Source organism: Pseudophryne corroboree, chromosome 4 (genome assembly GCF_028390025.1).
Source record: "Pseudophryne corroboree isolate aPseCor3 chromosome 4, aPseCor3.hap2, whole genome shotgun sequence".
Classification (NCBI taxonomy): domain Eukaryota; kingdom Metazoa; phylum Chordata; class Amphibia; order Anura; family Myobatrachidae; genus Pseudophryne; species Pseudophryne corroboree.
In genome coordinates, this window is record NC_086447.1 from 488,443,030 (window position 1) to 488,455,569 (window position 12,540).

The 12,540-nt window shown below is 47.7% G+C and overlaps 1 protein-coding gene across 3 annotated transcripts in view; it reads right to left on the reverse strand.

Annotated features, from left to right (window-relative positions):
* Positions 1-12,540, reverse strand: part of CD164 (CD164 molecule) — a 56,750-nt gene that overhangs the window by 23,276 nt on the left and 20,934 nt on the right. For all 3 annotated transcript variants that reach the window (XM_063917101.1, XM_063917100.1, XM_063917103.1), the window contains exons 3-4: positions 10,085-10,144; positions 7,450-7,488 (exon numbers count right to left, since the gene is read on the reverse strand). In XM_063917101.1, coding sequence (XP_063773171.1) covers positions 7,450-7,488; positions 10,085-10,144 — 99 coding nt within the window. The remainder of the gene's footprint in view (positions 1-7,449; positions 7,489-10,084; positions 10,145-12,540) is intronic.

The window sequence follows — 12,540 nt, forward strand, 5'->3', positions numbered from 1 at the left end:
TAATAATCATAAACAGGTTAACCTGAACTCAACCAACGGTCATCAATTGAACCGCAGACCGTTAAACAAAAAACAACAAGGAAGAACAGCGCTGGGCGGGCGTCCAGTGGCCCCTGTGGAATCGGAGAAAGGGATTTATCGGTAAGTACCAAAATCCTGATTTCTCCTTCATCCACTAGGGGCCACTGGAGCGTAGTTACAATGGGGACGTCCCAGAGCTCCCAGAACGGGTGGGAGAGCGCTGAGAGTCCTGTAAAACCGCTCGGCCAAAGTGAGATGCAGAGGCCGCAAAAGTGTCAAACTTGTAGAATCTGACAAAAGTATGACGGCCGGACCAAGTAGCCGCCCGACATAAAGTAGTCATAGAGACCCCCCGGGCAGCCGCCCAAGAAGGTCCTACAGAGCGTGTGGAGTGTGCTGAAATAGAAGATGGAGGTTCCCGAGAAGCCGCCAAATAAGCTTGTCTGATGGTCAGTCGAATCCATCGAGACAAGGTCTGCTTAGATGCCGGCCAACCACGGCGGGCAGCGTCGTACAGCACAAATAGGGAATCAGACTTCCGAATAGTCGAAGTCCTATCCACATAGATCTTGAGCGCTCTTACTACGTCCAATGATCTCACATCTGGAGAGTCCCCTGAGAGGGCCGGTACAACAATCGGCTGATTGATGTGAAAATCAGACACCACTTTTGGTAGAAAGGACATACGAGTACGAAGCTCGGCCCTATCCGCATGAAACACCAGGTAAGGAGACCTGCAAGAGAGAGCCCCCAGTTCCGACACCCGTCTAGCTGAAGCCAGTGCCAGGAGCAGAACCACCTTCCAGGTGAGATATTTTATCTCTACTGATTCCAGGGGCTCAAACATTGAAGACTGCAGAAAGGACAGGACCAGACTGAGGTCCCATGGTGCTGTCGGAGGACGGAAGGGAGGCTGTATTCGAAGAATCCCTTGAAAGAAGGTCTGAACCTCAGGCAGCAAGGCTAACCGTTTCTGGAAGAAAACCGAAAGAGCAGAGACCTGCACCTTTAGTGAGCCTAGTCTTAGGCCTGCTGAAAAACCTGCCTGCAAAAAACGGAGAAGACGGGCTAAGCTATACACGGAAGGAGAATACTGTCGACTTTCACACCATGCTACATAGGCCTTCCAAATGCGGTAGTAGTGAGAAGATGTAACCGACTTTCTAGCCCGAAGCATAGTAGGTATAACTGTACGAGGAATCCCCTTCCTTGTCAAGATGGCTTTCTCAACAGCCACGCCGTCAAACGTAGCCTGCGTAAGTCTGGATAACAAAAGGGGCCCTGTTGTAGAAGGTCGTCTCGTAGTGGTAGGGTCCAAGGCTCGGCCACCGACAACTGATGTAGAGCGGAGTACCAAACCCTGCGCGGCCAATCTGGAGCTATTAGGAGAACCAGAGCGTCTTCTCTCTTGATGCGTTGCAGAACCTTTGGCAACAGCGGAAACGGAGGAAAGAGGTAAACGAATTGGAAATTCCAAGGAGCCGTTAGAGCATCCACGCCCGCCGCCGTCGGGTCCCTTGTCCGAGAGTAGTAAAGAGGCAACTGATGGTTCAGGCGGGACGCCATGAGGTCGATCTGTGGTCTTCCCCACCGGCGGACCAGTTGCCCAAACACCTGGGGATGTAGCGACCATTCTCCCGGGTGCATGTCCTGCCGACTTAGATAGTCGGCTTCCCAATTGTCCACTCCCGGGATGAATATTGCCGATAAGGACAGAGCATATTTCTCCGCCCAAAGAAGGATGTTGGTGACTTCCCTCATCGCTGCTCGGCTGCGAGTGCCGCCCTGACGGTTGATGTATGCTACCGTCGTGGCGTTGTCGGACTGAACTCTGACCGCTCGACCTTGCAGGAGGTGATGTGCCTGCAGCAGGGCGTTGTACACCGCCCTTAGTTCGAGGATGTTTATGTGGAGAGCGGATTCGTGGATTGACCAGCGCCCCTGAAACTGATGTCCCAGGGTCACTGCTCCCCAGCCTCGCATACTGGCGTCCGTGGTGAGGAGAGTCCAATCCCATATGCCGAACAGTCTTCCTTCCAACAGATGGGTCGACTGGAGCCACCAGAGTAGCGATGACCGTGCTTTTGGAGATAGCGTCACCCGCTGATGAAGGAACAGATGAGATCCTGACCATTGATTTAGAAGACATAGTTGAAACGGTCGAGAGTGGAAGCGACCGTACGGAAGAGCCTCGAACGCCGCTACCATCTTTCCCAGCAGGCGAATGCACAGATATACCGACACCCGATGGTGCTGAAGGACCAGTCTTACCAGTGTTTGCAGAGAAAGTATCTTGTCCCGCGGAAGGAAAACCCTCTGACTGACCGTGTCGAGAATCATTCCCAGAAACAACAGCCGTTGTGCGGGGCATAAGTGAGACTTCGGGAAATTCAGGACCCACCCGTGTCGGATCAGAAAGTCCTGTGTCATCTGGATATTCTGAAGTAATCGTTCTGCTGTGTTTGCTTTTATTAGCAGATCGTCCAGATAGGGGACAATTGTCACACCCTGCTTCCGAAGTAGGGCCATCATGACCGCCATGATCTTTGTGAACACTCTGGGGGCAGAAGAGAGACCGAAAGGAAGGGCCTGGAACTGTAAATGAGTGTCCTGTATTGCGAACCGGAGAAAAGCCTGGTGAGGAGGCCAAATGGGAACATGTAAGTATGCGTCCTTGATGTCTAAGGATGCCAGAAACTCGTCCTTTTCCAACCCCGCAATAACAGACTGGAGAGACTCCATCTTGAACTTGAACACCTTCAAATACGGATTGAGGTCCTTCAAGTTCAGGATTGGTCTGACTGAGCCGTCCGGCTTCGGTACAAGAAACAGGCTTGAGTAATAGCCCCGTTTTCGATGATGCGAGGGAACCGGGATCACTACCCTTGCAGACAGAAGCTTCTGGACCGCGGTTTGTAAGGCAACTCCCCGGTTGTCGGAAACTGGCAAACCCGTGGTAAAGAACCGCTGGGGTGGTTGTTCCCGAAAAACGAGCTTGTAACCGCAAGTGATGAGATCCCGGACCCAAGCATCTGGGCAGGACTGTATCCAGACCTCCTTGAAATCCCACAAACGAGCTCCCACCCTGTGATCCCCCAGGTGGGAGGGAGGCCCGTCATGCGGTGGCAGTGCCAGAAGACTTAACGTCTGACTGGGTTGAGGCTGCGGAACCTCTACCCCTGCCACCGCCTCTACCTCTACCTCTCTGGCCACGGAAGGTAGAAGCTCCACCCCTGGCCCGTCCTCGAAACCTGGAAGGGGCACGAAAGGATCGAAAAGAGGGACCCCTATATGGTCTGCGAGCGGCTGGAGCAGTAGAAGGAAGATAAGCCGACTTACCCCCCGTAGCCGTAGAGATCCAGGCATCCAGATCTTTACCAAACAGAAACTCACCCGTAAAGGGTAACGCCTCTGCCGCCCTTTTGGATTCCGTATCCGCCTGCCAATTTCGGAGCCATAACGTTCTGCGGGCCGCAATTGTTAAAGCAGAAATTCTAGCTCCGAGAACACCTATGTCCTTGGACGCTTCGCAAAGATAAAGGGCTGATTCACGGATGTGCTCCGCCAGGTCTATCAATTGATCCGCCGGTAATTCGTCACGAATTCCAGAGGACAATTGTTCCGCCCAAGCTTCGATCGCCTTGTTGACCCAACAACCTACCTGTGCCGGGCGCTGCAAAACCCCTGCCGCAGAGTAAATATTCTTTAAGGTAGACTCCAACTTCCTATCTGGCGCCTCCTTAAGTGAAGTTGCCCCCGGAACAGGCAGGACCGTCTTTTTGGACAGATGAGACACCGAAGGATCCACGATCGGAGAGTTCTCATAGCGCGTTCTGCTATCTGCGGGAAAAGGATAGGAAGACAACATTTTTCTTGATACCTGAAATCTTGCGTCTGGATGCTTCCAGGCTGTCGTTATGAGCGCATCCAGCTCCTCCGAAACTGGAAAAGTCACCGGCAGGTATTGGTCTGTGCCAAACCTTGAAGGGCGTAAGGTGTCTTCCGTCTCCTCCACCTGTAACACTGAGCGAATAGCAGTAATAAGAGCCTCTATACCCTGTGCTACTGGTTCAGAGTCCCCATATACCTGATCGTCAGTATCCTGGATATCCACTTCCTGTATATGCTGCACATCTAACTCCGCCTCATCTAATTGAGGCATATCATCGTCAAAGTCCTGTAACACCGAGGCTAGCAATCTCTTTTTTGCAGCCTGTTGGGGGGGACTAAAGGACGGGGCTTGGGAAGGTATTACAGCCCTGGAAAGTCCTTCCACTGACTTTGCCAATGAGACTGCCCATGCAGGTTCTGGCACCGGTACCGGGACAAGCTGTCGGAACTGGGCCGCCTCTCTATCTTTCCGAGAGGCTTTAAGTTCCCCCGTCAGCAGGGACATCACCTCTGTGAGTTGTGTCGTCCATGTCGGGGCGCTCTGGGGTTCCGAGGAGGTCTGGGCTGATTGTTGTGATTCCTCACTTAAAACCTGACCCTGCTTTTGAGCTGCCTTGGAGCCTTTAGTGGCCCTGGCAGCACCTAAACTTGATACCCTTCCCCCACAGTAAACAGCTATAGGCAGAATGGGAGGGAGGGGAGGGAAGCAGGGAAGAACGTAGCCACAGCAGCCTATCTGTCCTGCACGATACTGTGTGCAGTGACAGGCTGCAATAAACAAAACCTGTACCTTGCAGTGCCCCCGAGTGCCCCCCCTTCCCCACTGTAACTCTCTTGCCGTGACGCGTGGCCTCCGTCCCGCGCTGCTGAAGAACGGGTCCCCGGCGCGCTGTTACTTCCGGGCGCGCAGAGCGGGATTAAGCCCCGCCCCCCTCCTTGACGGCGCCAAATTTAAAACTGCAATGCGCGCCTATGTCGGATCCCTGTAGCGGCTCTGTGAGCCGCGCTGCCAGGGATCCGAGCAGCGAGGAGAGCGGGCGGCTGGCGGTCGGGCGGATGTGAGCGCGGCACAGCGCTTTTTTTTTTTTTTTTTTTTTTTGGTGAATAAAAATAATAATAATAATCCGAGGAGGGGGGGGGGGGGGGGTTGGGGGGGTGGTAGGTTGTCAGGGTGCTAAGAAACATCTTATCATGGGGCTGGGAACCCAGTGTATGCTATACGGAGCACCATACCATTAGGCTATGGGAGAAGCACTTCTGTAGTCACTGACAGTCTAGTTATAGCTAGAGAAGGAGCACTAACCCTCTAGTCTATAGAAGGGCTCTCAGCAAAAAACCCCTTGTCACCCCTTCAACCCATGCCTGGGTGGAGGGTATGCACACACTCACCTTTCAGGGGTGGCCCCGACACACTCCGCACGCAGCGGTGTCCGAATGGAGTGGCCGCGACACGCGCCGCACGCAGCGGTGTCCGACCATTTTTTATACTCACCGCTGCCTTGCTGCCGGAATCTTCTGCTGGATGGAGTGGCCGCGACACGCGCCGCACGCAGCGGTGTCCGCCAACTCAGGAGAGCTCAGTGTCTCCCTCAGCCGGGGCCCATCCCTAGCCGCACGCAGCTGCGATGGGACCCCGCCGGCAGCTCCCACGGTGCAGACTGGCAGTGGCAGAGCTGCCAGTCTGTGTGTGTATGTGAGAAAAAATAAAATAATAAAGAAAAAATAAAAATTTCTTCAGCTAAACCCAAGTGAACCAGCTCCCTTGGGCACTAAACTAAGACTGGCTTGGAGGGGAGATAGTAGGGGAGGAGCTAGCCACAGGGTTAGAATTTTGTTTAAAGTGCCAGCTCCCAATTACTGCCTACTATTCCCCATTGTAACTACGCTCCAGTGGCCCCTAGTGGATGAAGGAGAAATAGTCTTAATGACTATATTATGTGTATTTTTTGCCAATGTAAGGTAATCTTATTGCAGCCCAGGGCGCCCCCCCCCCCCAGCGCCCTGCACCTATCAGTGACCGGAGTGTGAGGTGTGCATGGGGAGCAATGGCGCACAGCTGCAGTGCTGTGCGCTACCTTAATGAAGACCGGAGTCTTCAGCCGCCGATTTCCTGGACGATCTTCTTGCTTCTGGCTCTGCAAGGGGGACGGCGGCGCGGCTCCGGGACCGGACGACCGAGGCTGGGCCTGTGTTCGATCCCTCTGGAGCTAATGGTGTCCAGTAGCCTAGAAGCCCAAGCTAGCTGCAAGCAGGTAGGTTCGCTTCTCTCCCCTAAGTCCCTCGTAGCAGTGAGTCTGTTGCCAGCAGATCTCACTGAAAATAAAAAACCTAAATATACTTTTTCTAGAAGCTCAGGAGAACCCCTAGTGTGCATCCAGCTCGAGCCGGGCACAGATTCTAACTGAGGTCTGGAGGAGGGGCATAGAGGGAGGAGCCAGTGCACACCAGGTAGTCCTAATTCTTTCTTAGAGTGCCCGGTCTCCTTCGGAGCCCGCTATTCCCCATGGTCCTTACGGAGTTCCCAGCATCCACTAGGACGTCAGAGAAAATAATAATTTGCCAAATGTCCCCCAAATCTGGGGCGAAAAGGCACAATCCAATGCTGCCAATACAGAAGTCAGGGGCAATTTATTAAGCCTGGTGAAGTGATAAAATGGAAGGTGATAACGCACCAGCCAATCAGCTCCTAACTTCCATGTTACAGACTGGGTTTGAAAAATGACAGGAGCTGACTGGCTAGCGCGTTATCACTTTCCACTTTATCACTTCACCAGGCTTAATACATCTGCCCCTCAATGTAACGGCACCACTTTCAGTACACATCATAACTTTGCAAACAAAGATAATCTATTACCTTAGTGTTCCTTCTAGGCTGTTTCAGCAGGGTGCTGCACCCTGCCCATTTTTGAAATGTGAAAAAGCACCCTGCCCTTTCTCAGTGCACCCTGCAGGACCTTAAATCGCCCCCTTGTATACAGAATGCAACAGTGAGTGCATGTTACAATGTAGTACTCTACTCCTTGCCCACCTCTGAAATTGGAACACAATTTCTATCCTTAGCCAACTGGATGGCAGAGGAGGCACTGTAAATAACACAGCACTCTGATAAAGAGGGAAAGAACAGGGTAAGCAGTGAGCATGTACTGCTTACAGTATTTCCCTAGTAGAACAGACTTATTTTTTTTTTATATATTTTAACCCATTGTTTAACTTTTCTGTTTTATAAACACATACGGATTATAACTACTTCAGCACTGGAAAAGACATTATAATTATCTACTTATGTATATGCTACAGCCGATCTTACATGAAGACTGGACATATACTGTATGTTTCTCAGTACACATGTTAGGTGTCTTATATGTATGTATGGGTATATTATTTACGAAGGGCAAAATGTATGTACAAAAACTATAAACATGCGCTATGCTTTGTGCGCAAAGCATCACATCAAAAATGTGCCCTTCAAAATAAAAATGTGCCCTCCTTAATGCTCAGCACCTTGCCCTAAAAAAATCCTAGAGTGAACACTATTACCTGTTGGAGCAGCTGTGACTGGCGCTACTGTAGATGCACCTAAAATGGAAAACAAGTAGAAATGTAATACATTTCAATCTGAATGTGAACGTGTACAGTGAATGTACCCATTATAGTTAGAATTGTACACCATTATATGTGAATATAGCTGTAAACATATTGCACTAGTAGCTCTATACTGGTGTGTGAATTGACCAAAAGGAAAAAGGAGTTGGCATTTTTGTAAGCAACTAAAAGACAACACTACAAGTTACAAGTGACAAAAAATACTACATGCTGGTAATATAAATTTTTTTAGGATTTGGTGTTTTAGTACCAGATGTATTAACCTGGAGAAGGCATAAGGAAATGATAAACCAGTGTTAAGTGCAAGGTGATAAACGCACCAGCCAATCAGCTCCAATATGTAAATTAGCAGTTAAGAGCCGATTGGCTGGTACGTTTATCACCTTGCACATATCACTGGTTTATCACTTCCTTCTGCCTTCTCCAGATTAACACATCTGCCTCCAAAGGATTACTCTGTTTTATCCAAGTTCTGCAACTTGTTATTGTAAAGAAAAATAGTACATATCCACCCTGCAATAGAAACCAACTGTATAGGATAACACTAAGGGCCTTTTGCTGGTCAGTCATCTGCGTCTTTGCAAATAGCGCTCAAAAGTCCTTCCCTTCTGTACATCCATGCAAGGCACTGCCAGCATCCATAGACGCTGTAATACTGCCTGGTGCGTCTTTAGATGCCACCTTCTGTCACACAATTGAGATTTACTTATGACATGTAAAATTTACCATCTATGTATGGCCTGCAAAATCAACGACTGATTATCTGAGTTAGCAAACACTTCATCTTATGGGCGTGTTATGGCAGTGTTGCTGGATTAGTTCCATGCATATGTTTAGTTACCACCAAGTAACGTCTAACACCTTTTCAAGACAATTCTAATACCGTGCATCTCAATAGCAAACAGTGGGGCAGATGTATTAATCTGGAGAAGGCATAAGGAAGTGATAAACCAGTGATAAATGCAAAGTGATAAACGCACCAGCCAATCAGCTCCAATATGTATATTAACAGTTAAGAGCTGATTGGCTGGTGCATTTATCACCTTGCACATATCACTGGTTTAACACTTCCTTATGCCTTCTCTCCAGGTTAATACATCTGCCCCAGTGACTGTTTAATGCTTGCACTATAGGAGTTTAGGGATTTTCGCACACACGCAGTAGCGTTAAAAAAAATAAAAATATAATAATAATAATAATAATATTATATATTTGTTTTTTAAATTGCTCAGCTCTGTGAACATTGGCATTGCTCTTAATTAGGCCCGAAGTATCTTAAAACAAAATACTTACTGTAATCTGTATTGGTACGTGTTAAAAACATAAGTCTCTCAGTATGAATGAGAAGTATTCATGGCTATGCTTGCTGAGATACAAGATATACAGAGATCAATCTTTTTATGGGCATGACAATATTATCAAATATTATCTAGTTTCAATAATGTAGCCCAACTGTACTAAACTCTTAAGGGCCGTACACATGGGGGAGATGTGTGCTGAGTGATCTAGCACAGACCGCTCAGCACACATCTCTCCCCCCGCCCAGCACAGCGCGATTTGTGCTGAGCGAGGAAGGGGGGCGACAACGACATTCATTTCACCCAGCTGCGAAATGAGCAAAGTGCTAGATTGAGCCTGCATGAAGGCCAATCTACCACTGGCGATAGCTATCGCTGTGGGGCATACACAAGGAGAGATCCATGCTTAACTTCTAAGCAACACCGTTTTTACAATAATCTGGGTTACTAAGTAATTGGTAACTTATTTTCTAGTCTTGTTTACAAGCGAGTTGGGAAACGTGATCAATAGCTGCACATTCACCAATAAAATCTCATTTTAAACATGAAATTACAATTTTGTAATGCAATGGAGAAAACAAGCCCATAAGAAACAATTCATCCTACTTTTAACCTAGTTTTAAGGATTTAACCATCGTCTGAAAAGTACATTAGTAACAGGCTGACTTTAAACATTCATTAAATGGAACACAGGATATAGAACAAAAAAATGCAGAGAAAACACCACCACATGGAGACACCCCAATACGCACTGTCCTAAGCAAAATAAACATCTCCCTTTCAAATAGTCAGGTGTTGGAGTTTTGTTAGTATAAACAATATAAATCGCTACAAGAATCAATGTTGCAATAGATTACAGAAAACTAATCTATACAAGGTGAATATTTAGAGTTTGGAGAGTGTAAAGCTGCGTACACATTAGCTGACAATTTGAGCAATTTGTACGATAATGACAAGTCATTAGGACAAATAGTTAAAAAATTTCCTAATGTGTACCCACTACATCGCTAGCAATTGGCACTCCAACTGGTCACTAGCGACATCCCCTGTCATCTTTATATGCAACTCTATCGCTGCAGGCATCATCAAGTGTGTATGCATTTGCCGATGCTGGCACCCCCGCCGAGTCAGTCGGCCTGATCTCGCTGGGTACACATTATTGTTTAATGTGTACACAGCATAACAATACAGAAAAGTTTAGGGTTAAATTAGCATACAAGATATCCAGCCTTTCATTTCGCTTACTGTGACAGAAATAGACGAAACATTACCTGTGGCAATACAGCTGCCATTAGTGGATTCAGATGTACAGTTTGATGGAGGTACGGTTTCTAAAACAAAAAAAGAAATGTAAACATTTCATTAAAAGTTTCAAATGAAACATGATTTATTGGAAAAGAGAAATGTTTTTAGGGGAAAATACAACAGTCTCCTAGGAAAAACAAAAAGGCAGGAAGTTATTTGTTAATGATACATACATAGTTCCAGCTTTCGGTGCCAACTGAAATCATTGCAGCTTGAACCCTGTATTGCTCCATATTGGCTACTATTCAAACGCAAGTATAAGGCACATGGGGCAGTTTCACAAAAGGGGCAGGTTGGCTGTAGTGAAGGTATAGTGTCATTAAGGTCTACTTCTATACTCTGGTCAGGCTCCATTTTTTACAACCATGGCAAGCTTCTGCAGTCCCAGCATGCTGAGACATGTTGCTCTGCAGTAGTAGAGCACTAACTGCTTGCACCTGTATTAAATGGTGCTTTCTTCATCTTTGGTTTCCTGCAATTGTAATAAAAGTGCAGTTGGTCAAAACCAACCCCTACAAAATCAAGTATTTATGCTCAAATTTAGTTGCTGTTAAATCAGATACATGGATTTCAACGTATGTCTTGGTATGTCTGGAGTTCTGGACACCCCCCTCCCCTCTGAACTAATTCTTAAGTAATACTCTAAAGCAGTGGTTTCCAAACTTTTTTGAATCACGGCGCCCTAGAATATCAGAATTTTTTTCATGGCACCCCTAGGCCAAAAATTTCTTATTGAGAAATTTAGAAAAATATTAAATTAAGTAGATTGTGTTTATATGTCCTCCTTAGGCTCAATTGTGTGGTGAGGGACAAGATTTGCTTCTTTTTGTCCCCATATTTTATAACCGACAGCTACTAACACTGGTTTTGCCTATTATATTGACCATAAATAATTTGAATTGGTCCTGGACCACCAATCCGAGGAACCCCTGCAAGTGTCCCGAGGCACCCCAGGGAGCCACGGCACACAGTTTGGGAACCACTGCTCTAAAGTATTTATTTTGTTCAGCACTACAGGAAGTCCATGTGAATTTTATTAATAGGGCATCACTCCCTCACTACATTTCAGACAGTTGCCTGTCTCGTCAGGTATAAACAGCCTGGGGCAAAGTTGCAACACTGTTTTGGGGATGTAGGACAAGTACTTGTTTTTGTAACAAAATATTGGGGTTTATTAATGCTATGACTGGTTTACACTTGCCTTTTCACATCACTTCCATGCTCTTTTACAATTTTGATACCTGGGCTCCTCTTCTCCAAGAGTGAACTGGCTCTAATCTGTTCCCACTCCTTACAGTCATATTAACTGGCAAAGCAAACTATCCTAAGGAACTGGATCCAATCTGCTGCTCCATTCTTCTATGAAGTTCAATCTTCCCTGCTAGAACTTCTTTATTTTGAAAGAATCAATCTTTCCAGCTATAGAGCATGGAGTCTCTAGATCAGGGGTCTTCAACCTTTAAGACAGTGTGGGCCACATAAAAAAATGAAACGAAGCCGAGGGCCACTAAGCTATACTGCGGTATTTAGAATCTAAATTTTAATTTATGATTGTAATGAGACCTTTTCTAGACTCATAAGACCATAAAAAAGACTTCAAAAGATAATTATTGTAATTTAATGAATGAAACATGGTCTACTTTACCTTTGTTATTATAATAAGTTCATATCAGTGGGAAACTTGGCATTGTTTTTGCTTGGCCAGCTTGTCGATGTTGGCATCAATGTTAGAAGTCGCTATGCGCAGAGTATTCTCAAGATGTTGGTCTGTAAGCACTGAACTGGACTCATACGGCAGTATCACTGGACTGGTGGGTATAATGTGGGCATGCTTTCACAATATTGCTGCTGTCTGTGATGGGGGGAGGGAGGGTATGATAGCGCCTATGTCAAGACATAGGTGCTATCATACCCTCCCTCCTCCCCATCACAGACAGACAGCAGCATTGTCAAAGCATGCTCCCTGCCATCTCTGCTCTTAATACTTAATACACCCCCTGCTGGGTCCCCCGCCACGCCCCCTGCCCTCAATACTAATTTATTCACTGCCATGCTCAGGCTGCCGCACCCCCGTCCCCGCCGCTCCCGCACGCCGGGTTCCTGCACTGCCCCCTGCCCTCAACACTTATACACTTTTATTCTCCTGCCGCAGCCCCCCCCCCCCCCCCCCCCGCGCCAGGTCCCCGCCGCACACAGCCATGCTCAGGCTGCATACATGCTGCCGCACCCCCTCCGCTCCCGCCCGCCGGGTTCCCGCACTGCCCCCTGCTCTCAATGGTAACTTGCCGCACCCCCCCCCAGCCGGGTCCCCGCCGCTCTCACCCACCTATTCAACACTGCAGGCGGAGGGAGACACAGGGAGGGAGACACAGTAAGGGTGACCAGACCACTGACCAGCCTAAGAGGAGCTACTCCCCTTCTT